The sequence below is a fragment of the Drosophila montana genome, unplaced genomic scaffold (genome assembly GCF_035044405.1).
Source record: "Drosophila montana isolate Dmon_TW-CO22-7 unplaced genomic scaffold, ASM3504440v1 contig_1408_1, whole genome shotgun sequence".
Classification (NCBI taxonomy): domain Eukaryota; kingdom Metazoa; phylum Arthropoda; class Insecta; order Diptera; family Drosophilidae; genus Drosophila; species Drosophila montana.
This window is the reverse complement of record NW_026996360.1, coordinates 454,024-481,417: the sequence shown is the minus strand read 5'-3', so window position 1 is coordinate 481,417 and position 27,394 is coordinate 454,024. Positions and strand designations below refer to the sequence as shown.

At 40.5% G+C, this 27,394-nt stretch overlaps 2 protein-coding genes across 4 annotated transcripts in view; one reads left to right on the top strand and one right to left on the bottom strand.

Annotated features, from left to right (window-relative positions):
- LOC135428571 (zinc finger protein 814) overlaps positions 1-27,394 on the bottom strand; it is a 240,866-nt gene that overhangs the window by 98,412 nt on the left and 115,060 nt on the right. For 2 of the 3 annotated variants that reach the window (XR_010436279.1, XM_064682645.1), the window contains exon 5: positions 13,494-14,575. The exons of the other annotated variant lie outside the window; for it this stretch is intronic. The gene's annotated coding sequence lies outside the window, so the exon portion shown is untranslated. The remainder of the gene's footprint in view (positions 1-13,493; positions 14,576-27,394) is intronic. 3 annotated transcript variants of the gene reach the window in all.
- LOC135428350 (C-type lectin 37Db-like) lies at positions 1,775-2,896 on the top strand. Its single transcript, XM_064682294.1, has 2 exons — positions 1,775-1,933; positions 1,998-2,896. The coding sequence occupies exons 1-2, from the start codon at positions 1,874-1,876 to the stop codon at positions 2,625-2,627; spliced, it is 690 nt and encodes a 229-aa protein (XP_064538364.1). The 5' UTR covers positions 1,775-1,873; the 3' UTR covers positions 2,628-2,896.

The window sequence follows — 27,394 nt, the reverse complement described above, 5'->3', positions numbered from 1 at the left end:
TGACTGACTAGCACATACCCTGAATCCCGCGAAGAACTGCATTTATGTGCTCTATGGGAACACTTCGGTTCTGTATCAATTTTTCAAAGCATAAATATTGCTTATCTGTATAGACCACCAAGTTCTTAAATCTTTGAAGTTATGCTTAACAAACCTTGTCGACTAAGCTCGGTGTTCTGAACATGAATATATACACTCAATGGGGTTGAAGATGCTTCCTATTGACTGTTGCATATATTTGCACAAAGACATTGTAATCTCTCTACTCACTTTAAGGGTATACAAATAAGTATGAACTATGTGATCGACTATGCAATACTCTTCACACATTGTATTAAAGGGATGCTGTCGGTCAATTTGATGTCTACGGATAAATCTGTGCTATTAATGCTAAGATGGCAGGTCAATGTCACTAATTTTGTATACATACACTAACCTACAAACAACAAAGTTTAATCACCAAGCAATGAACTAGTTGTCTGTTTAGCTATTATAAGAAACGCCATTAACTTGTTGAGAATTGAAAGCGACATGCTTGGCAGAGTGCATTTTCTGTGAGTATAAGTTTAAGAATTTAAGAGTTTTAGCATATATTCAAGACATTCTGTTAATATACTCGTTTTCAATTTTTACGCAGAGTATATACGACGATTGAAAGTCTAACTGACTGTACACACATTTATTTGCCCTGCAACAAAATACTTTATTTACAACTGGATATCGCGTTTACAAATGTTCTCCAAATTGAAAAAAAAAAACCTGCCTGAATATCACATGCCCTGAAGGACTCGAAGAAAATGAGTTTCTTTGTGGGCAAATATGGTAAATAGCAGTGTTATCAAAGTGATGCCCAAGGATAATTCGCTGTGCATCGAACTAATGCAATTTTCTCAACAATTACCATAAAGGAGCCGAGTACAAATCACAAGGACTTCTGTTGCGAAATTAAACCAAAAACCAAATCTGCGACGTTGTCTGCGTTTTTTTTCAATTCAAATTCAATTTCGATGCGCTTGGCAATTCCCATTGCAAATGGCAAAAGGATCTACATTCCCCCAATCCCCCTCGATTCGCCAACATTGCAACTACACTGAGCAGCAGGATAAGGATGAAAATATGGCATTGCTGAATGCAGTTGTTCCAGCAGCTGCTGCTCCAGCTCCAATGGCCATGTGTGGGTGGAGGTCAGCAACTGGTTCCGGAAAGCCCTCAAAATGCTGTGTCGAGTAACTCTAATTTCGCCGGACAATTGACTGGCATTGATTGTCGATATGTGGAGGTCAGCTACAAGTTGTATGAGGGATGAAATGCCAGGGAGCCCCTCGAGTTAACAAAGGTTAAAGGAGCTGATGTACAAAATATTCCAGGCAAATTTTTAACCCCTTTGAAGAGTGTTGAAATTGGTTACCGAATCGCTTAACTCATAACTATTGACAGCTTCTATATCATAATAGTATTGTTTCTTTCAAATGGAAGGATACACTTTATAAGATTGGAGCTCGAACCCTAAATTTTCGTTTTATTGAAACTGAATTAAACTTTAATCCAAACCACAATTTGTCTCAAAAAGAAATTGTTAGCAAATCTTTCTGAGATACTCGCAATTTTGCTACATAAAATTTAATTTGAAAGAAAAATCCAGGTGGGATCTTTTAAGCTTGCAGCTACCTTTTCGAATGCATACAAAATTGTTAAGCCTTGAAAGTATATAAAATCGGTAAATGTATCTCCATGAAATTCAAATTAAAAGCACTTGAATTTCACGTGCAAATTTCACTGCAACTAATGACAGTTTCCGCATTAACCATATAAAAAAGCAGCTAGTTAAACGGCATAGTTTAGTTAGTTGCTGGCCCTACGATAGTTAATCGTAATGAAAGTCATTTTAATATTTCTCCTTATCTCCATTCCCGCATTTCGAGTGAGCTGCGATGTGAGTTCATCTATCCAATCTCTATGGATGGTGCTATATATAAATCGTGTTCATTGTCTTACAGGATTCCAAGGAGCTGGTGCAGTACAAGACTGGCAGTGTTGATAAATGCCTAAAAGCCGGCGCAGTGTTGATAGATCGCATGATTAAAATGCAGACCGATTTTAATGAGCTGCAGTCAAGCCAGAATACAAATGCCCGAGACAAGATGGAAAATATTACAGCACTGATAAACGACAAGTTCGATGTAATCAATAAGAGGTTCAAGTTCCAGAATGTACCAAGGAGTCCATTCGAGAAAATTGGTTCCAAATACTATTATATTGAGCAAAAAATAATGGTTAGCTGGTTCGAAGCTGCGCATAAATGTCGCCAATTAGGTGCACAATTGATCAATTTGAGGCACCACAGGGACTTTGATAATATAACCAATCATTTGGAGAATTCTAATCTGGCTGCTTCCGAAGCAAATCGTTTCTGGCTGGACATCAATGATCTCAGTGTTGAGGACCAGTTCCAATCGCTGACTACGGGCATCAATATAACATTCGCCTACTGGGAGGCGAATCAACCGGATGACTTTGACAACGAAGATTGCGTGGAACTTAGGTACAAACGGAAAAGGTTTGTTATGAATGATGCCAGCTGCGATACTAAGAAATATTTCATATGCCAGAAGGAACACGTCATATAAAGATCTACCAGTTATTGACAATGTTTCACATTGTTTTAGAATACTTGAAATAAATTTATAAAATATGCAAGCTGATTTGAGTTCGGCAAAGCATAAAGCATAATAAAATATATAATGGTGATTTTTGGCAACCTTCCCATATTTTTATTAAATATTTAGCTGGCTTTAGATCCTCAGAACTATAATAAATTTATTTTCGTCAACGGAACGAAGCACCTAGTTAATGGGCGTGATTCGGAGATTTCGATAATAAAAAAAATTGTAAAATATTCTGTTTTCAAATATATTTTCTTCACACTTAACATTTACGAGCTTAACTAGTCTCACATATCTGAATAAGGGAAACGCCGACAAAGGTATTTCATCTTCAGCGTGTCGAAGATATCCTTACTTCCTCTTTTTTTTATATATTTTTATTATTTATATTATTTATTGTCAATCATAACGCATCGAAACTATAAAGTGTGCTTAAATTTGGGTGCAAAATGTTGGTCTCAAGTTCAAGTCCGATCGGAAATAATCAACAGTCCAATTAGACCGTGAATTAATCCCTCATAGTAATCGATCAGTTTTACACTCTCAAATCAATTTGAGAACTTTGTTAGTCAAGTTAATTAAATCCAATTTAAAAAAGCATCTTGCTTATTGTCGTCTAATATATTCAGGTCACATTTAAGGCAACTGAGCCGTGTCCATGCGGATAAGGTGGTTACTTTAATCCTTAGGCCACACGCACTTCTCTGTTTAGTTTCGATTAGGATCCACGTAACCAGCCATAGACATTTGCCATTTCAATTTCAACTGCATTTCGTTTGGCATCGCTGTGCCATCAACTACTCTGATTAGTCGTCCTGGCTGGGAACGCATCATTTCATAGCCGATTGGACAACGGCCGTTCGCTGCTGAAACCCAACTGGATGCGGATTGGATTTGTTCAGCTGCTGCTGCTGCTGCTGCCACTGCGTGTGGTGTGTGGAATGTGCGTCTGTGTTTTTAGAAAATAAAATTGCATTTTCATGAACCTTTGGCCAGGAATTTATCTGGCGCACAGATTTTCCCAGCCCGTCCTTCGTCCCGCTCCAGGCGCAGGCCTCTCCAAATAGGCACGCACGTAGCATAAAGCGCATAAATAGCTAGCACAGGCCGAACAGTGCCCACACCCCCTGCTCCAACTCCCCTCCCCGCCCCTCCCTCGCACAATCCTGGCCTGGTGGCATCAGCAATTGTCCCAGCTATGGCCAGGACATGCGTGCATATTTACGAGTCGGCTGTGGCGGCATCAGCTGCACCAAAAACTCGATTGCCTCGTCCTGTGTCTCTCGTCCGCCTGCCCCCCTAACCCGAGTGCTACTCCACAGCCATCGCCACCGCCTCATCCTCATTCTCATGCTCATCCTCCAGTGCGCTGGAGCAGAACGCTGTGGTTGAGTTGAGAGTAACTGGGAGGGTCTGTGGGGCTGTTGGCGTCACAAAATAATTACCAAAGCTGGGCCTCGCTTCGGTCGCTCGCTCGGTGATTGAGTTGGCAAAACGTTGCACTCGATTTGATTTTTTTCGGATTGGGGTTTGGGGTTCGGGGCTTGGGTCTGGTATATCCACAAGCGCCAGCCCTAGCTGGAATTTATGCGTGTGCCATTGGGCCCAAAGTTTGTCGGTTTTTAAGCTAATTTGGCGAGCATCCTGGCTGGCTGGCCGGCCGGCTGGCTAACTGCACTGCACTGCATTGCTGGACGTGGAGCATTTGAGTGAGTGAGCAAGATTTAGTGGCACACATAAATGCCAAAACCGAAATGCTCCAACAGCAAATCACGGCCAGAATGACACGCCCACCTCGATTGCGGTGCGCTCGGCTTGCAGATTTTTGGCACAACAGTGCAGACAGACAGGCGAAGTGGAATGGGGGAGCGGGACAGTTGTTGGGCAGCTAAGCTGAGAGCGATTGGGACTGGTCGGTGCGAGCGCAGTGCAGTGCAGCAGGGAACCTCATGATTTGCCCATAAATGCAACAACAACAACAACGACAATGGCTAAGTGGAGGGTAGGGCACGAGCATGACATGTTTGTGCACCAGACAAGCAAATGCGGGAAAATTTGAATAAAGTTGAAAATGAGAGGCTATAATTGTGGTCCTCGTGCTGCTGCTGTACCTATGGCAGCTCATCTGAAAGGACTTTAAGTAGCTGTTGACTGAACTAAAGCACACGGTTTGCAAGTCTTCATTTAAATTCTAGTACACATAACTATTACTAGGAGATTTTTGTATATTTGCAACTCCGCAACTTTTAGTTCCACTCTCACTAGCTGATATTACCTATTAATTAGACATTTTCCGCCATTTATCACGTGCTATTATTTTAAATCAGCAAAACGAATTCCATGAATAATCAAATCATTCAATTTGGCCCTAAACACAAAAATGTTTTACAAAACAGCTTCCACTTATATTCCCCAAATGTAAGTGGAATCTGCTAATGTCCCATGTAGCTTTGATTTATTTACTCTCCATATCTCTGTCTCTCTCTCTCTCTCTCTCTCTCTCTTTGCTCTACCGCACTCTTCAGCTTTTTTATTCACACGGCTACAAATTCTCTGAGAGCCAGTGCTTAAAGTATAATTTACAGTTTCCTTTTATTTCGTCTCCAAAAATAAAACGTTTCAAAAAGCAATTTCCACTAATATTTTACAATTGTGGCTGAAATTTGACAAAAGTTAAAGAAAATAACTGAGGTATTCCCTTTCGTCACAAGGTGCAACTGTTTCAAACATCCGATGAAAGTAAGGAATTGGGTGTGGGGTATTGGCTAAATTGCTTGATTTATAAAACAATTTCCACTAATATTTCGCACTTGTGAGTGAAATTTGGCAAAAGTAGAATTGAGATATTGAGCTATTCCTTTTTATCACAAGATCCAACTATTTCAGATAGATGATGAAAGCAAGGTATGGGGTTTTGGGTATGGCAATAACAAAAGGTTTCTTTTACACTCTCCTTGAGCGATCGTCAATGAAACTTTTGTCTGGTGTCTAAGTCCATCGCCTACGTCTCAAATCAGCAATCCATGATGTTGTGCGTGTGTGTGTTTTCTTCTTATGTCAGCAGCAGCCAGCGCATCATCATTGCCATTAACCAATCGAGTTACCAATTGGCCAGCTCGGGCCGCAGCAAGTGGGGGCATGCCTGCAGCTGTTGCTGCATATGTCACCCGTTATCGTTTCACCCGTTCTTCACACTGGCATACCCCCGCACAGCCGCGCCACCTGCCCATTGTCTTGGGCTCTTTCTATGGCTGGAGGCTTCTCAGTGTCCCTCGTCGTCGTCGTCGTTGTCGTCGTCATTGTCGTCGACTCCAATAAATCAGTTTGATTTATTCACCTTCGCTGATCGTTCTTTTTTTTTTTGTTTTTTTTTTGTTTATTTCGATTGTTGTCATTGTCGTCGCTGTGTGTTGCCCCATCGGGTATGTTGTTGTCTCTTCACGCGCGTGCTTGCAACTCGCCGGGCTCTTCTATGCATCCATCGATCCGTGCCCCGTGGACACAGCCAAGCTCCTCAGCCTCAGTTCCAGTGCCATTCTGATCGCGTTTCGACAAAAGATCACCTGAGCTGGGACTGTCTCGCTGGAGCGTCTAATTCAATTTAGCATGCGACTACGACAACAACAACAACAACAAGTACAGCAACAACCATTACAGCATATGGCAAATATTCGTTTCGTGACATTTGATTTCATATTAAGATTAACCGTATTTGCTAAAGCGAACAATTGCCTCGAGCTGCTTGAAAATCTATAGAATATTCTTTTAAGAATCTCCACGAATTTGACTGATCTTTATTTTATGTCCATAGAATAAAATACAACAAACTATGTTTAGTTTTGGAAATAGAATGGAAAAGAAAGTGTATTTTACTCTTAAGTTTAATATTAAAATAATCCCAAGTTAAAAATAAGTAGATCGTAAGTTAAAGACCCTGAACTTGTGTTGCATTCACTTTTTGATTTTTTTTAATAAATATACACAAATCGCACAGCTGGCTGTGAATCTGTTGCCACCTTCCGGATGTGTTTGAAACGTTATGGAAATCAAAATTCATGACAATCACAAAATGTGAACAATGGGCTCTGTCATAATAAAGGCGACCCGTTTGTTCTACGTAGAAGTCTCCGGCGGCGAAGCACTTGTAATGCTTCCCGCGAGTCAGTTGGCTGACAAGAAATTTATATTAATTTATTACAGTTCAACTGACAGAGAATTAAGCGAGAGACAATTTATGGTTTTGTTTTCAGCGCATTAAGCCGAAAGGAAAGAAGACATCGTGTATGCAAATATCCAACGAGCTTTCCACAGTTTTGCTCATCAATCGCATCAGCTGCGGGCATGCGACAAATTGCGCAGATTCCCTAGTCTCTGCGAACGAGCTGAGCTATCGAGTATATATGGGCTGGGGAGAGCTGGCGCAACAGTCGATAGTTGACATCAATTAAAGCAAATATCGATAACATTAATAGTACAATCGATAAGTTTAGCTAAAATCTGCCCATTGCAAATAGTTACTGATATAATAAGGAAATGAGATACTAAAAGGTATAATACTAAAAGGTATAATAAAGTTATAATAAAGTTATCCAAATGTTTCTAACTGGCGAAAGGATGTACATATATAGAATATATCTGCTTGATCAGCTTATATAGTGGTGGGAGTAGCTTACTTCCTTCGCCCGCTGTTGCCTTTAAATTCGATATTTTGCCTATCTAAGTATTTCGTAAATATTCAAATATTAAACAGAAATTAATTTAATAATGTTTTTATATCTACAGTCGTTGCCTTAAAATCAATAAATATCAATATTTCGCCTCTTTATGAATTTCTTAAAATTTCTTAGACACAAATCAATTTGAATATTTTTTTTCATAACTCCTTATCCTCCTTTATCTTTATATCGATAAATATCGACATTTCGCTTAACAAAGAACTTCATGAATATTAAAATATTCGAAATAAATCTATTTTTATATTTGTTCCATAACTCCTGCCTTTATCTTTAAATCGATGTATATCGATCTTACGCTTATCTAAGAATCTGGGGTCGATAACCGCCACCTTTGCCTATAAAATCAATAAGTATCGATTATAAACATATCGATTATTTACATATTAAAATAACATATGTTTTGGTATAGCACACAGTAGTTCGATTTATTTTAAGTTTTTAATGACTTCTCCTGGAAATTAAATTTATCGACATCAATGTTTTGTCATCTCTAGGGCTGCAAACGGTATTAGTTGCATGCAGATATTTGCATGTTCAGGGCCAATGGCTTAATTACGACGACCCACATTCGCAGTGGAATCCATTCGCTCGTCATTCATCCGCTGGCGACAAGAGACAGCGACAGCGACAGCGACAGTTAGCGACAGCAACATTTTGTCGCGACAACATTTCGGCAGCGACGGCAACTGTCGCCAACTGTTTGGTGTCGCCGTGTCGCCAGCTCTGGCTGTGACATCTATCGCCGCTTGATTTGGATACATTCAGCATTCAATTCTGCATGCGAGAGCGAGAGAAAAATAGTAGAGAGATGGAGCGGGAGAGATAGGGAGAGGGGGGTGGGGGGTCACTCACACATTGGCATCATCATTAGCAAAGAGCTGCGGCGACGCGACGTTGATGCTGCTGTTGGCAGCCTTGTCGCAGTTTCTGCTGTCAAAAATTGATTTACCGTTTTAATTTTAAGTTAAAAACCTGTCAAAAATAAATCATTCAATCGCTCACTCGCTCACTCACGCGCTCGCCGCTTGGCCGCCTCTTTTGCCTCTTTTGCTACCATTGGCTCCGCGCTCATCTCTCACCCTTTGCCATACACACAGGCACACACACACACACATACACACTATATTTCGCATATTTACGCATTTTGGAGCGCAACTGCTAGACAGTGTGACCCAGTTGATCCACTCCATAGAACCTACCGCTCCCTCCCCTAACGGCACCCCTCTGCCCATCTGGCTATGACATACGCGTAGTCACATCTCATTCGCCGCCATTCATTAAAGTCGGAAGTTTCAGCGTCTGCGTGCGCCAAGCAAAGGTCTTCGCATTCATTCATGAATTGTGCCCGTAATTGAAGTACTAGACGGGTCTGACACTTTTTAATTGAGATATTAATTCAAGTTTTCTTATACCCCCATACCCATTAGAAATGCGTGACAAGAAGGCATTTCGAATGGGGTTACGATTGCAACAGGCTGCTTATGTGAGCCTTAGCTTAAAAGCCAAGTTTATCTAGCTATATATCCCGTTATACCTTTAGAGATAGATAGGTTAAGTTAGGTATAGAAATTAAGCCTGAGTACAGGGTGTATTTCAGTCTAACACTCCTAAAGGAGTTAAGGGTGTGTTTGCTTAAAGTTAAATTTGTATAGTTTTGACCTTTGTATAGTTTGAAATAACTAAGTATAGGGTATCTAAAGGTCTAGCATTCTAGGTTAAAAGAGTCCCAGGCTAACTTAAAGCAGCTCTTACACAAGCATCTTTTACGTTTCATGGTTAGAGAAATATATTTGACAGATTAACCCATTGGGAGAATAGGGCTCAAGGGGATATTTATATGCAAATGATAATTTAATCTAAAATAAATCCAATTTAAAAGAAGGACATATATTTAGTATAGTATATTTCATAAAGTTATTTATCTTCCGTTTGCTTTTAATAATAACAATAAAGTTGAGTTAGGATTGAGATCAATCAAGAGGCAATCCATAATGTTGTCTCAAAGCATTTGCCTTAATCTGTCAGGAAAATATTAGTCAATTAGCTAATTAAATGCTTAACATTCAAGGCTATTGCTGTGGCCGCAACCGGATATTCAATATCAATATCAATTCAGTCTCTCTTGCCCCAGACATCGAAGCTTACAGTCATGTCCATCAATATGCATATATGTACATACATATATAGATAAGTCGAGTCTTGCCCCCCCTGCCCAAGGGAGGAGGGGGCTGGGGCAGTAGCGAATGTTCACACGCGCCCAGTTTGGCCGATAATTGATGCATTATAATCGCAGCGAGATGTGATTGATTATGACAGGTGTGCACAGTCATGTGAAAACCAAGTGAATTCCAATGCCGCCAAAATGATTTGCTTGATTGACAAGCAGGTCAAGTTGAAGCCCAGTGCCCGGTGCCACAGCCATGCACAAGATCGCCGCCAGCTGCACTCGCCTGAGTTTGAGCTGGTCCAGAATGTCGGGGGTTGGGGTTGGGGCGAGGGCAGCTGCATTCTCTGGGCTCGCACCGCGCTCCGCTGGCGACAAATTTACGCATGGCGCGACAGGTTCATTAATTGATGTGCACACTGTCGCCGCACGAGCTGGCCAAACGAGACCTGGCCGGGAGTAGGAGCTGCAGAGCTGCCGAGCTGCTGAGCTGCAACGGCAGCTGCGCAGGCGCCAATGCCGGATGGCGTTGCGTGCGGTGGCCGCTTTCGGTGGATATTTCTTAATCGATATCGAAATGATTTACGTTTGCTGCCTAATGAGTTCGCATACACAAACACTGCCGGAGACACTGGGCCAACCGGACGGCCAATTTTTCCTTTCACGCAACAGCTACGCGGCGGCTTTCAATTTTTAACATCAAGTCCGCGGCTACCGGCTATCAATCTCTGACATGATGCGGCTAAAACTGAACAGTTTTTTTTCTTTATTTTTATTTTTTTCTTGCATTTATTTTACCCTCTTGATTGGCATTTCAATTAACGAATTAGTCATTTGCATGCGGTCGCTTTAAGTTAGTATTTTAATGCCGCATTTCCTGCTCTTGAGCGCTGCCATCTTAGCTCATCCCTTTTGCGGCTTAGCCCAGACCTTGTTCATCATTGGCCAGTCCTTACTGTAGGCGTGCAGCGCCTCAGCTCGGATGCTAATGACAGCAATCCATCAACTGTTTTTGTTGAGGGTTGCTCTCGCTTCACAGTTTCAGATGCCTGCTTCGGAAATCAACCCTTAAATTTGATTGATTTCTGTCTGTCATGGGCGCATGCCAAAAAAAATGTCTGCTCTTCAATAAATTTGTATTGAATTGGATTACAGCGCCTAATGGTTGTCTATCGGACATTACAATTTCAGGTAGTCTTAGTACTTATAGTATCTGGAAAATCAAAATTAGTCGATGCTATAAAGGCTTGTAGAAAGCTTAAGGTATATGCTTAAAGGGGTTTCCTTTGAGAAAATTTTATGCAATATATATGCCATAGATCATGCAATATATACATGTATATATAGCTAATACACAGTTGAATCTCGATTAAATTCGACATACATATATACAGGCATATACTTATTACCTGAAATACTGAGTGGTTGATCTTATAACTCTTTTATATCTTGTTTATATGTGAACTATTGTAATTCCAATATGATGAATTCTAATTACTTGTAATTTCTTTTGGGAAGCAGAAGGTATAGGGCTTACCTTTAAGGAAAGTTTAATGCAATAGATACTTATGCTTTAGATCAGTCGACAGATGCATATCCAATATTGATATAATACACAGTTGAGCCTCGACAATAATCGTTAATAATACGGACGCCTATTAACCTATTAACATCTGTTGTCTGGGATAAGCTAAGGAGAAAGGACAGAGTACCTTAAGCGAATTTAAAGCATATGTATTTCATGAAAAAGGTCAAAATACCCATTCATCTAAAAGAATATTGTTTTATATTGGCTAAACGTAAACTCTTTTAATTCCAGCTTGAGGAATTCTAAGAACTCGTAATTTTTTCAAATCTTGAGATAATACAGACAACCTTTAACGAATTTGTTCAAAATAAATAATATTAATTTTATCTAAAAGTCTTTTAACCAGGATTTTTAATTATCAAAGATTATCGATATCTCTGATATGATGATATCCAAGTTAAACCTAATACCAAGCTGATTTGCTGACTAATATTTAGTACTAGTGGAGATCATTTTGTACTAGTAGCAAGCCGAGGAAATATTTTATTCAGATATAATAATAATAACATAAATAAACTCCTGACTGTTATAAGACAGTGCTTAGTTCTTTGCCGTTGCTCCTACAACTCGGTTACAGCCACAAAGCACATATACCCAAACACCACCCCTATCTTCTACTCTCCCTATCACTCTCTCCCTCCCTCTCTCTCTCTCTCTCTCTCTCTCTCTCTCTCTCTCTCCCTCCCCCTCTCTTTCCATTGATGCTGCTCAGCATTTCAACGCATTTTATGCTGAGGCGCGTTTCATGTGCGGGTGCTGTGGACATATTTATGTCGCTTTTGGGAACATTTCATCCTCATAAATATTATTCATGGTCTCGTTCACTCTTTAGTGCTGTTCCCCAACCCTTAGCCCAAGCCAAACCCCCCCCCCACACCCCAACGCTGCTGTTTCAATACTGCTGAGCTTTCAAATTGCACAACACGGAAAGTTCGTTACTGTGCTCAACGCCCCGGCAACGATGGGGATGGAGACGAAGACGAAGACGGGGTCGGAGACGATGACGACGTCGAGGACAACATGTGAAGAAAAATAGCAAGGAATCCATCAGATAAGTGCGAGCCAACAATGACTATCGTTGTCTCTCTTACACTGCCAGCCTCTTTCTCTACTCTCCTGTTTTTTTTTTTTTGTTGTAAATTGTCAATGTGACAGGCGATGTGAGTCGCAGTTGCCAGCTAAAAGGAATCCCGGCCATCATTTACTCGGCCTCGCACACCTTCCATGTCTTGGGCCCGGCAATTTCTTGGGTTTGATTTAATGTTGCGTGTGATATATCACAGTCCAGCCAACAACAACAACAACTACAACCACTAGACGCCTTTTGCCTTCATTTTACGCTTATCGAACTGTTCTTCCGTTTCCACACAGCCCAAGCCCCTTCTCGTCTGCCTGCCAACCACTTTGCCACATTTAATTTTTGGAACGTTTCACATGTGCTGCAGGGGAGAGGAGGGGGGATTTAAGGGGGCGACAATGGCGTCGCTGCTGTTCACTGCCAGTTTGTCAGTCAGCCAGTCCGTCAGTCCGCCAGTCTGTCTGTCAACGCTTACACATCTTATTCACTGCTCACTCTTGGCTACTCCATGTCCTTGTCTCTCATTTGTAGCCAAGCCCAAGTTGTTTCGCTCTCTCTCCGTCTCCGTCTCTGTCTCTTTCTTGCGCCTCCTCTTGTCTTGTCTTGTGCCATCAACTTCAATTCAATGGGCTGCCAATAAATCACTCATTTCGTTGCAGTCTCGTATTCTCCTACGCTCATTGACCGACTACTGTCTCAGGCACAGTGGAATGCGAACTTAAATTCAAGACATTTACAGACATTTACAGACTCGAGCCAAACTGCACAGATAAGTTGATGAAAAGTCCAAACTCCAGATTGTGTTTTTTAAAAGTCATATTTTAGCCAAATGTAAATGTGTATAAGGTCATACTCATCAATTCCGGTTAAGCTTTTCGAAGTAGGTTTAACGCAGTTTTTCATGCCTAACAATCCTATATTTGGTTTATTTAACTAATTACTACTCACTATTAAAGGCGAGATTATATATATATATATATATATATATATAATCTCGCCTTTAATATATATATATATATATCCGTAACATATCTCTGATTAAAATCGATATAAGATAATTTTAGTTTCAAGGCGATGGAATCTATATTTATATATCTATCATATATGTATATATATTTAAACTTATCAAAATATTATCTGATTAGATTTATGGCTATCTTTAGTTCTAAAGCATTAAATGTTGTTAAATGAAGATATCCGCCCAAATGTAATGGTTTTAAGTAATAGAAATAGACAAAATAATATGTAATTTCTAAAAACTCACCGATTTTTTCCAAACCTATCCAAAACTTCTTCAATTGCTTTTATCATTTGTTCAATTTTCCAAGTGGGACGCACAAATAAATATAGATCTTGTTATACAGGTTCACATAAATAGACAATCCATATTTGGGCGATTCGAATTTTTAGCTACTCAATCCCATATTTGCTCCACTGTGCCGTATCAAAGTAAGACCACAAAGTCTGTGCGAGTTTGTCATTGGACTGCTTCAAGTTAGCCTGGTCTCTGGGCCTGGCATGGAATGGTAGTAATACATAGTTGGTTTCTTGTACTTTGTTGGGTGGTTCGATTTCGTCTTTGATTTGTCACTTTGGGGGCTGTTGGCGTCGTTTTGTATCGAATGCGCCCGACGGCGTAGCCTAGCTTTAAATTGCAATGACGTCAAGTTGGCATGCTACATGATTATGTCGGCTGTCCCATTCCCATTCCCATTTTCGTGCCCATTCCCGTTCCCGTTCCCATTACCAATCCCAATCCCCTGTGAGGACCCCGGACGCGTCACTCTGTGTGGCTCTGGCTCTGTGGTGTTTGTTTGCAACTTCTGCGCGGTGTCTTCGACGTGCCCGAGTTGATTGTGTAAAAGTGCGAAAACGAGACGAAACGCTCTCTTATCTGGCGGGCCCCATCGATAGATGTCATCTTGAGTGATTTACCGTCAATTGGGGATGTTGTCTTCAATGAGTTTCTTCTTTTCTTCTTCTTCTTCTTCTCTCTCAGATTTATGCTTATATTTATTTACGGTACGATTCGCCTGGGTCTTGGTCCTCTGCTTCTTGAGCACATGTATCTGTTAGTATCTGTATCTGTATCTGTTTCTGTATCTGCATCTGTATCTGTCCATCACTCTGCGGCAAGCCAGCGAGTGTAGATGCGAGGCTATTAAGAGAGCGAACCAAAAAATTAATCAATATTAAATGTCTCGAGTTGAAATTAAATTGGGCGAATTTCAATTTATGCGCTGCTACGAATTCAATGGCTGTTATTTAACCTTGTCACAGCGTGTGATTAAAGAAGATAACGTCTTCCTTTATACAACTTGATCCAAAATTGTTCCAAGACTGGACCTGTTAAGGTGTGGAATAAACATTAGATAAATTGGGATATTAAACTGTCTTTCAAAATGAATAGATAAAGTTGAGGTATGAAAACCTGGACGATTACTCGAATTAGTGAGAATCGCATAGTAAGGCGATACTTAAAAATCAGTTTCTCTTTATAACTATCTTCGCAGCGGAGTGAGCTATCAAAAAAGTAAACTTGATTTCGTGCGAAAAGTAACAATGTTTAATATAAAGTGAAATCGATGTATTTGTTTATTTCTGTTTAACGAGATTAAACGACATTCATAACAGCATAAAAGCTGTAAAGTTGTCAACCAAGCTTAACTCTAACACAAAATTTACCGCACACTCTTTTCTTTGTAGACTGCAAGGCTTATTCAAATTCATGAGAATCGCATAGTAAGGCAATACTTGTCAAAAAGCGTTGTTGTGTGCGAATAATTCGAAATGTTAACACTAAAGTGAAATTGATGTATTTAGTTAATTATGCTTTTTAAGTAAACAAAAAGATATGCATATCAGTATCGACAGCTGTATTTTTCAGCCAAGTTTTTCTAACTTTCCTACATACTCTTTTCGTCGTTGACTTGAATGCAGCTCGTTTAGAGCTCAAGTAATCAAGCAATTATTAGCTCAGCTGTCAGTTGGCTTTGACAGGCATCATTATTTAACGCAAACCAGTCCGGCAATAATTTAGGACTTTGGCACCATGAGAAAAGTGCACAGCGGACAGCCACGGAGATCGGATGACAAGAGTGGACACACGATCAATTGGACGACAAGCGAAACACACAAAAGGGGGGCAAGTAGAGCTGAAAGAGCAATGTCCACCTGTCCAGGTGGGTTTGATTCCAGCCAAGGCCAACGACGCGACGACAACAGTTCATAAATGTCGCTTGGATGTCGCCAATTTATTGATGGATTAAAATAATGCTCCAGTTAGCTGTGAATTGGGTGGAATCAGTTGCACACAGTGGGGTGAGGTGAGGGGGCAATGCATCAATCAGCTTAGCTCGTTGCAGCCGGGCACGAGCCATTTAAATGTATCCAAAACACTTTTGAGCAGACAATTTGAAATTCATAGTCAATTTACATGGCGATTATTAGCATTGACATTCCTCCCAGTCGGGGCCCCCAGACAATTGCAAGCACAATCAATTAGGCGTTGAATTGATACAAGATACACACACACACACACACACACACACACACACACACACACACACACACACACACACACACACACACATGCACATAGACATATGCAACACACATGTTGCCAGAGGCACGTGGACGGGGCTGTGCCACTGCCACCCACATGAATATGCAATTGCAAGTGCGAGTACTCGTAGTCGTACTCGTACCCGTACCCGTACTCTTATTCAAATTCGTATTTGCAACCAAATTGATTTCCACTGACTTGGCAAATGAGACAAAGCCAAGCACGAGCTTTACTTATGTGATTGCCTCTTCCCAGCACTTGATATAATTAAATGGGTATTCTTAAATTGTTAGAATGTAATTAATCGTGTGATTCACATATTTTTTATCAAGCAGCCTTGAAAATAAGTTTAAAACCAAGATTTTTAGTAATGAGTTCCGCCCACCTGATCTTTAAGCACCACTTTCCACCAAGGTGAGGTGAGTTTTCCGAAAAGTGTGAAAAGCCGCTCAAATAAATTTGCACAAAGATTTTTGAAAACTAGTATAATCGGATAGTACGCAAAAAAATGTATCATGCAACCGTTTTCCGCGAATTTTCCACACTTGCGTGTGGATTTGTCAAAATCGCTAATAAGACACATATCTGCTCTGTATATCAGTCCTAGGTTATATCTCCTCATCAGCATATATACCAGAACCTTATCCCAGTTTCTTAATCCTGTAAGTAATTCTCTCTGTATCCATTTCTCTTCAGCAACATGTACAGACATACTTGCTCTGCTCAGGGCAATTATTGCCGCTGTGGGGCAACAGCTGTTGCTCTTTCCACGCCAGCAACAGCAGCAGCAACAACTGGGATTTGTTTGTTTGTCTTTGTCTGAAGTTTGCTTTTGCATTGAGGTTCATTTTTATGATGAACATGCAATTCTGCTGGACAGTGAAGCCACAGACCTGAGTTCGTTTCTTCGATGTGTCGCATTAAACTTGACAATTTATGGGGACTGCTGTCGCCGTCGCCGTCTTCGGCGTCTTCATGAGTTAGTTGTCGTTGCTCTTACTTTCATTGTGCCTCAAAATGTTGCATGTGGCCAAAGTGTGTCAGGATGTGCTTGTGTGTGTGTGTGTTGCTGATTAGCCGGCAGCAACAAGAGGCATTGGTGCATGTTGCTGCTGTTGCTGCCGGGCAATTATTCAAAAAACTCTTAAATTATTGCATCGCATCGTTTTTGTATGTTGAACGTGCTGTTTTCTAGTTTGTGCGCTTGTAAATTCAATTTTTGTACTCATTGCCATTATTGTTGTTGTTGTTGTTGTCGCTCTCAACCCAGAAGCGTTTTTGCGGCCACGCAGCAACAACTGCCATCATCAAATGCACATCAGCAGCAACAGCAGCTGCCTGGGCAGCTACATGGAAGATGCGCCTGCCCACATCATGTGCACGCAATCGACGACGACGACGACGCCATCACCAGCCCCACATGCAATGATCCATGCACCATCGGACGCTCGGCGGCGCCCCTCTAAATTCAGCTTCATTCTGGTAGTTGGCCTGCCGTCCGTGTGTCCGCCTGCGCCAGAGTCTGCGCCCCATGTGGCTATTCGGAGAAGGGAATTGTGTTAATCACAGCGCCCAACGGTCAGCTATCGATGGCGTCTGCGCAGCTCCGCTGATGTTCATATCGAGCACTAGGAGTTATAAAATGTGGAAGCTCTGACGGGCCGAGAAATCGCCATGGGAGCCAAAATCTAGACAACTAGATATTTTGCACGGATATTATAGAAGGAGATACGAAGCGCTAAGTTTGAAGCATGTTGTGAATCTTAAGCCATAAGCTGAAGGTAACTAAAAAGACCCTGCTAATTGTGAAATGTTCAGACTTAAATGCTCTTCAGCTCAAATTTCTAAAATTAACCGAATGCCTTTTGCTTCAAATTATCCAGCCTCTGGTTTTGCAAACAATAAGAGACTTTTCAAGGCTATGCAAACTTATGTTTATGATTAAGTTTTCAGTGATTAAATCGTTGAGATCTGAGACATACGATTAATTAAAATTCATATTTGATACGCAAACAATGGGCCAAATTAGCGCTATGATTATATAAATATGTCAACTGTATTTGCATTGCAAATGGTAAGCTTGAAATTGTTGGTGTGTTTAAAGCATGAACGAAATCAATTTACAGCCCTTGAATGGCCCGAATGACAACAAAATTGGCAACAGCAACAACTTTTGGCCAATTTGGGCAAAAAGCAAATGTCAAAATCAGTAACAAACATTGATTAGAATTATGCATAAACGTGAAAGCTATTCTAGCCACAAAACACCTGCCACAACCCCCACACGCCACTTGCCAACACAGACGACACACACACACACACACACACACACACACAGAGAGAATAAGTCACGAGCAATTTGAATGCATTTGCCAGATACACAAGCTCGTAATTTCAAACGCTGTCAATTTCAAAGTCAATTTAATGCAAAAACGATATTTTTGCCTTCTTTTTTGATTAACAATAAACTAATCTCTCAAAACGTTGTACTGGCTACGTCCACATCGCATGTCTGGCTCCGCACAATGGCCAGCAAGGTGGGGTGCGGGAGGGGGCCAACGAGGAGCATAGCAGGCGGAGGAGCGTGCAACGAGGAGCTTCTAGCAGCAGATACCAAGTACGAGCATTTGTTGCCGTCACGAATTTATACATTTTTCAGCTGCAAATCTCAACCTCAGCAGCAGATACGAGTTGGCCAACAACAGCTCATCAACGAGCTACACAACCGCAACAACAACAACAACAACAACAACAACAATAGTTGTACAACAACAACAAAATGACCATCAAACGGTGGGTGGTCCGCCCGTAGTTCTGGCCCGGCTGGCTTGTAAAAATATGTTTATTTAGAATATCAAAACCGAAAGTAATCGATTTAATAAACTGTCACCGACATGTGGCCAGCTGTCCCTGGTCTGTGGCCCGGCAGCTACTGCAAGCTCAAGTCACGATAATTGCAAATGTATCTCAAAGATACACACACACGCACACACACACACACACAGCTGACTGCATTGATGTCCTGCTTGCAGCATTTCATAAAGGGTTCGGTTTTTTTCTTCTTTCATTTCTATCTTCCTCTGCTTCACAATACAGAGTCGAAGCGAGTGTATCTCTGTGGGTGGCTGTAGGTGGGTATATCGTCAATGATATCTACGTGTATCTCGTAGCTACGTATCTCGTTAAGCGTTCCAATGCGCACACAGAGATCATTTCACACACACACACATACGTATATATACATATATTGTATATGGTACGCTTGTGTGAAATCCTTTATGTTGATTACATTTCTGGGTTTATTTTATTAAAAATACTCGCATCGCATTGCAAGGATACATAAAAAAAGAAAGAAGCAGCGCAACTCGTTGGCTCAGTCACAGTCAATATTGGCAGCGTCTGTGGCTTTTACCCCCTTACATGCCCCAGCCGAAAGAATCCCTACCCATTGCCTGCATCTGGTTATTGTGCTGACTGCCAAATGCACGTTGCATGTTCGGCTGCAAATTTGCCATGCAACCTGCCAGGCAGCTCAGCTGCTGCTCTGCTTTTGCTGCCAACAATAAAAAGGTAGCCATGTCCGCACTTATACATATCCTCGACGCTCCGTCGCCTCCTCCCACTCCTCCTCCTGGCCCAAGCCCGTTCCATATGTTAGTATGATGAGTGCACTCGACAGCACGAAATGTAACCTTTTACCGGGCAGCGGTTAGCTGTGGGTTTTGCCAATTGAAAGCCGACTTGATAAGTTCAAAAATTAATTCTCTTACCACACACACACACACACACACACACACACATGTGCAACATTTCAATTTTATCAGACATTTGACCTAATGCAGCACACTCGTATTTTATAGCAACCCTGGCCAACTGCTTGCCACCCCTCGCCTATCCTTGCGGCACTTGGAAAATCTTTTGTACACTCGCATATTGCAGTCGCCTGTGCATTAGGCTCGACCCGAACTCAACTGAATTGGTTACATATGCATATTTATTATAAAAGTCAGTGAATAAGAAAATTTGTAAGGGGATTCGGTTGAAAGTAAATTTACTCTCAGCTCTCTTAGTTAAATTTGGCAATAATATCTTTAAAATTGTGTAGCTAGAGTTTAAAAATACGAACTTTGCATATGCGTTTTATGTGCACAATGTAAGCACTAAGATAAGTAATGCACATTCTTTTCCAGCCTGGCGTATCATCTGGTTGCTTGTATTTTATATTTATATTCTCTTTGGACAGAGAGACATATATGGCTAAGACTACTCAGCTGTTAATGGTGACGAGGATTATATGCACTTTATGGGGTCGGAGAAGCCTCCTTCTGCCTATTACATACATTTCCAAAAAATTATCAAACTTTTTTACCCATAAGCTCAGAGAATCAAAATACGCCTTCGGCTTCTATTTCTCCCCGTAAATTCATGTCATGATAAATTGACTTTAAGAGTGTTTTTTTGTTTATGGTTCGATCCCCTTATGAAATACAATATGTTTTTATGCAAATACATATACTAAATATAAATATCATGCAAAGTTTCAGTCACCAAAATCAATTTCGATAAAAGTCTTTTTTTTTTTGCCCCACGCCCCAAGGAACTGCAGCTGCAGCAGATGAGGCAAAAGGAACGTAAATGGTCACAAAAGGGGGCTGAGGCAGCTGCCACACTCAACACTTTCCGCATCAATTACGTCATGTTAATCCAAGTGTCCACTGCATGTCCGCAAACTGACCGACCATACATCACACACTGACACGATGGGTGAGACGTGGGGAGGGAGGGGCTGCGGGGCTGCAATCTGAAAGGGCTGCGAGTTGGGGGTCTAAAGGGGGTTGCAGCTTTGTTGCAATTGTGCAGTCGCAGCCGTAAAAACAAAATGCCAACCGGCCAACAATTCAAATGCTTTGATGTGGCACACAACTGGCATGCCACACGCTGCTCCCCCCAGTCTTGTGGGCAGTTGCAGCGCCAGCAAACATTTCAATCAAACGGGCCAACCAAAGGGCGTCCAGGACGATGCCGACCAGCAACCAGGACGTGGACGTGGACATGGACGAGAACGTGGCCTGGAGCGGTGGCAGCTCAATGACGCACATAAACTCCCAGCGTCAGCGTTAAATGCGTTCGTGTCCATGTCCATGGCACGCCATGAGTTGCGATTCACTCACTCATTCACTCCTCCAACCTCCAACCTCCAACCAACACCCACATTCACTTGGCCACGACGTGCAAAAAACGAAACAGAAGCCGGGGCTGCACTGATGGAAAAGTAGAAAAACGAGAGAGACGTAAGCTGCCCGGTGGAAGAAAAAAACTCAATTCGATTTAATTAAAACCAATTTTCGACTTTGAGCTGTGCATTTGCGTTTGATGTGCACGACAGATACCCTACACAAATGATTGCGAGCAATTCGATTCCACCCATATTTCACTTCAATTTCTTACATTCGTATTCGTTATTCATTCGTATAAGATAAATGTCTTATCTTTGATTATACTTTAAGAAACATTTTCAGATTTCAAACTCTGATCCCTTTCATTATTGCAGCTCATTCCCACTTCGGTCGATTCTCTTTGGCAAAAACAATAGCACAGTTATGCGATGAATTTGGAGATGGATACACGAATGGAAAGTTCTGCAGTGGATGCGTCCGTTGCAAGTTTGCCACGTTTACATTTTTATGCAAATACAAATTCAACGTGCAGTTGATTTTTCACAGTTTTTTTGTATTAGCCAAAAAAGCGAACAATTTTATTTTTGTTAACCAAGCTGATTAAGTCGGTGAAACGTGTTTGGAAGTTTAATAAATGGAAGCATTTACATTGAAATGCTTATAACGTGCTCTTTGCACTTCGAACTTAACTTCAACGTGTCATTTAATCAGATGTTTTAAACAGTTTTATAAAACTTATTTAACTTTTTTGGTTTAAGCTATATGTATTCTAAATAACGAAGAATAGAATAACGCAAAGAGCACTGGCTTCTGAGACAAGACAAGATCAGAAGATGGATCCATCTGTTCAGCTGGCGGAAGGCCTCCCTCTAGGTTTGTCTATACTAAAAAATAAACGTTTTTGAACAAGTTTTTGAAACTTAGATAGTTTGAAGCTTAACCAAATATTTGTACAATCAAATAAAAAAAAGTTTGAAGTATAGTTCCATAGTTTTTCCTATTAAAGTTCTTTGAAATTTGTTATGTCAAAAAATTACATGTATCAAAAAGATTCATAGTTTACTCTGGTGGTTCTCTGATAGTATGTAATATATGAGAGCCATCAGTCGACCTGAATATTTCAAAGTTCGAAAAGAAATGAATGTTTATGAATTAAATAGTGTCAAAGTTCAGCCTAGTGATTCATGAGAAATATATAACAAGGCGATCAATCAAACTGAATCTTAAAAAAAAAAATTAAATAATGATTGAGATGATAGTTTGAAAAATCGACCTAGTTCTTCTCTTACTCATTAATCGAGCTGCATATTTAATAGTTAGATAATAAATTGAAATATATCAAATAATTCTAAAGTCCGCCCATTAATTCAACTGAATGTTTAACAGCTCGAAATGAAAAGAATTAAATAGTTTCAAGGTTCAACCTAGTGGTTCTCTGAAAATATGTGAGAGAGTCAGTAAATGAACAAAATATTGAAAAACTATAAGCAGAGATTAAAATAACTCAAAAGGTTCCAAAGTTTACCCTAGCGGTTCTCCGAAAATATGTAGGGGAGCCATCAATCTAACCTTAATCTAGAAAAAAGGGTAAAACTTTTCAAATAGCTCCATAGTTCACCCTAGTGGTTCTGTCATAATACTATATAACAGTCCCGTCGTCTAACAGAATGTTTAAAAATTCGAAAAATAATGCTAATTGAATCAGATAATTCCTGATAATCTCCATAATAGCTTAATCCCATATGGCTTTCTAAACTTTTTGTCACGGGTAAGCAGTCCTTTTTTTTTAAATATGTGCAATTAAGGAACTGTAAGAACGCAGTGCAGAGGAACAACTTCTTAATCAATTGTTTACTTATTTTACTTGTGTGTCAAATATATAATTATGTGTACTCAATGGGTTAATCATGCCGCAGAACGAATGCATTATGAGTGAATGTTTGAGTGCGTTATCGAATATTTTCGCACAATTCGCATATTATTTTCGCCAGTTGCCAGTTGCCAGTGGCCAGACGCTATCTCATTCAGTTCGATTCGCCCGCTGACGTTGCTGTGGGGAGTGCATTGAAATCCACTTCATATTCCGATGGCGATGGCGATGGCGACGGCGACTGCGATGAGCAAAAGGCCGTTGTGCGATGTGGCGAGTGCGCACATTGAAGGGTATTAACAGTCATTATTCAATGATATCTGGCTGCGGACATTGCAGGACAGGGACATCATCATTCGTGCGGAATATTTGGCTGTGTAAATGGATCGATTTCGTTTTGCCAACCCCACCTCCTCCTCCTCCTCCTCCTCGTCCTTCATTCTGCCACGCCCTACACTGGGCTACACAGAGGATCAAGCGCCATTGTGGGCGCTTGTGGGTGTGACAGCGGCCATTTTGCTGGGCGCACAGACACCCGAATGCATATGCATATCCTTAATTATGATTATTGTTATTTTCGTCTCTGAATGGCGCATTTAATGCGCTCCCTCGCGCCCCTGACACTGCCCCCTTCCCTTCCCTCCCCAGGCCCCGTCGACTGCCGTCCATCTGGCTCGTTATGTTGTCATAAATTTTGCGCTTTGGTGGCGACGGCGGCGGCTCCGATGGCGGCACAAAATGACGTCTGCCCCATTAAAATATCGAGCAGAGTCCGTTGTAGTCGTCAGTGGACTGTCGAGTTGTCGCCTATCGCTTGCCCCCCGCACCCTGCACCCTTCCCCTTCCCCTTCCCCTACAGTCCACCCGCGCCGTAATCATACTGCATTATGACGCCATTCCAAAATGCTTTTATATACATTTCTTTTTTTTTCTTTGCAAATCGAACCTCTATATCCCGTTAGCCACCATTCGCGTGCTTTACTGTTATTGATGTGCGCCATTTTGCTGGAATTTTTGTATCTGTAATCCTGTGAATTCCTGCTTTATTTACTTGGTATCCGAATACTATGCATATGAGCTTGAATGATATTTTATATATATTTTCTATACTTATTTTTGGAATATTATTTCTTACATATTGGCGAAGAAAGTTTTGCTTTAGCCAGGTATGTATAAGAGCGATATTATACGCAATAATATAAATTTATTCTAATTGCTTAAATTTGTATGCCATGAATCCATTCAAATTAAGTAAAAAGGGTATAATGTATTTCGGAGGCAGAAGTAAGCATCCCCATAAAGTAAATATATTCTTGATCAGCATTAAAAGCCGAGTCGATCTAGCCATACCCATCTGTCCGTCTGTCCGTCCGTCTATCCGTCCGTCCGCATGTTTGAACGCAAGGATACCAGAACCTATAAGAGCTACAGACTTGAACGTTGGACATCCTTGTGCCCGCACAGTACGAGTTTGTTTCGAAATCGATATCATATTTTTTGTGAAAACCATAAATATATATTTGTTGCAGGCAGCACTAATGACAGAATCGAGCGGATAATTGTCACCAGAGGTCTCTTTTTATAGCTCCTTTGAAGTTGATCGAAATAGGGTTGTTATATGAAAATATTTGTATTTTAAGAGATCGAAATCGTACTGTTACAGTTAAAAGCTGTCCCAAAAACTAAATGTTAAAAAGTGAGTTCCAAACAACAAACCAATATTATGCTGATCCAAGCTGATTAACCAAATCTTGATGAACATCAGGAGAAACATCTGCTAGGACATTTAATACTTGGCCCAGCCAAAATAACTATTATTTTTCTCAATTTATTTTTGTACTTTTCGCACGATTTGGATGGTTGGGGGCTTTCGGTACGATCCATTGAACAAACATATGAAAAATCATTAGTTTTTAGTGCGGCTGGCAAACAATCAGAAAATTGGCACTTGAAACCCTTGCAAACAATTGATGTCGATGTGAATCTGAATGTTTATTGTGGGCTGTTGCTTGGTTCGTTGTTCGTTGTTTTTTTTTTGTGTTTTTGTGTTTTTTTACGGCTTTCCGGATTTTTTCACACTCTCTTTTTGCGCCTCATAACGTATTCAAAATCAAATTGGTTTGCCATTCGGTCGGCTGTGAAAACTTTTACTTTCATTTCTATCGCGTTCTAACGGCCCCCAAAAAATTCCAGCCCAGAAAATTGAAAATAAAAAATCATTTTTCGCACAATAAAATATTCGCAACGAAAACCGAACCAATCCTCCAAATCCCCCAATCTCTCAACCGAACTGAACCAAATCCGGAGACGTTGCACATGGACACCCCCCCAAAAAAAAAGAGCTGAATAGTTTCACAGTTGGCAACGCATCGTTTTGGTGGGTGGGTTGAGGGGTTGGTTGGTCGGGTGGAATTAGTTGCGCCTGAATTGGCGGGCATTTGCCACGCCTTTTCGACATTCTCGCAGCCTCATCAGCAGCCGTTGGGCAGATCCAAAAGCGCTTTTTACCGCTGGTCAATTTGAAACAATGTTTTCCCGCTTGTTTTGCGTTTGATTTTATTTGATGTGTTTCGTTTTATTTTCTCCCTTTTGTTGACCCTTTTTTTTTTGCCCCCACAGTTTCGGCTTTTAGTTTTCCAATTGCATTTGAGCTACAATTGTTTCCCTCCATTTTAAGCATCGTTTCCAAATGGACGCTTAACGCATTCAAACGCAAATGATTTGAAGTCCAAAAAAAAAACGCTCTATTGGGAATATCTGCAGATATTGTGAGTTTGTGATATATTTGGGTAAGCCAAATTGTTATATATTATATGAAATTTTTAGATCTTTGTTTGATTTCTTTCATTACAAAATAAGTTATAGTATTAAATCCCCATTTTTTATAATATCATTCAAGCAAATCTTTTCTATAGCAATTAAATCCAAGCATACGTCTGAACGCCTTTTTAGCTCACACAAAGATGAGTCATATCAGCTAATGCAGAATTCAATATATAAATGCTTAATGAGATCGAAAATGTTTCACGCCATTCGTAAGAAAATTAACGTAACCTCCGTTAGAGAAGAAAATGATAATCAATGGAAATGCTAACAATATGTAATGCCAGCATTTAGTACAAATAACTTAGATGAAGACAATTTTGGTCCTATTTTTTTAATAGCTAATTTGTTATTCTTTGCTTTAGCATCCTACTAATAATATACAGTCTACAATATAGTGCCTCATAAATATAAATATGTTTGTCCTATTTATATCTCTATATATAAAACTGTTTGACCTGACTGAATGACTGACTGGCTTATTGAATGACAGATTGGTGATCAGCGCACAAATCCAACCATAGAACTGTAGTTACCTTATGTGATGAAGGTACTCCCACTCCCATAACTCGGTCAAAACTCATCCGATTTTCACAAGGATTGGCTTTTTGATCATTGTTTGGCCTCTAAATCAATTTTGCATCAAAATCTGGTAACATTATTTTTGGTCGAAATTCATGTGAAAATGCTTCCTTCAAATATCCTATATAAACATAGGTCCAAATTTCCCAACCCCATAACTCAGTGAAATCTCATCAGATTTTCAAAAGGATTGGCTTTTTGATCATTGTTTGGCCTCTAATTCAATTTGGCATCAAAATCTGGCAATATTATTTTTGGTCGAAATTCATGTGAAAATGGGACTCTCAAATATCCTATATAGACATAGGACAAATTTTCCCACCCCATAACTCAGTGAAATCTCATCCGATTTTTACGAGGTCTGGCTCTTTGTTCATGATTTGGCCTCTAGATAAATTTGGCATCTAAATCTGGCAACATTCGTCTAGTTTTTAGGTTTATCCGATTTGCTTCAAACTTATTATGAAAGCTCCAAATAAGATTTGTGAAATTTCGCCCGCAACAGTGGTAAATTAGCGAAAAACGGTTGTATGAAAGATTTTTGTTTACCGTCCGATCGCTTTCAACCTCATTTTCAAAGATCTTTGAGAGAATTTATTTCATGCGTACCACAGGCATGGCCGGGTTATGCCCGCTAGTATATTTATATATGTATATGTGGCATATATATGAACCTATGTATGTATCGGAATCGTACATATGTTTGTGCCATTTGTATCTGTGGATCTTCGCAATTTCTCGTTCAGCGTCATCTAAATTTTCATTGGCGCTCTGTGCGCTATGTGTGTGTTGCGTGTGTGTGTGTGTGTGCGTGTGTTATGTGTGCGTTCTTCTTTCGTTTTGGCCATTTGGCTGTGTTATTTGACTAACTGCCTGACGTGTTTTCCTCACACTGGTGATAACATAAAATTTTACTATTATGCGTTTTAGCTGCTTTCCAGCATTTTAATACAATATTTGTTTTTTTTCTTTCGTGCCACACAAGAAGCCAAGGGAAAAAGTGCAAAGAACGCGCCACACACACACATACACACACACACACACATGCACAACAGCAAAGGGCAAATAACGTGCCCTTCTCCTAACCACCGCAAACCCCTCGCTTTCTGCCCACTCCACAACAGCCTGCACAGGACGCGGCATTGGCT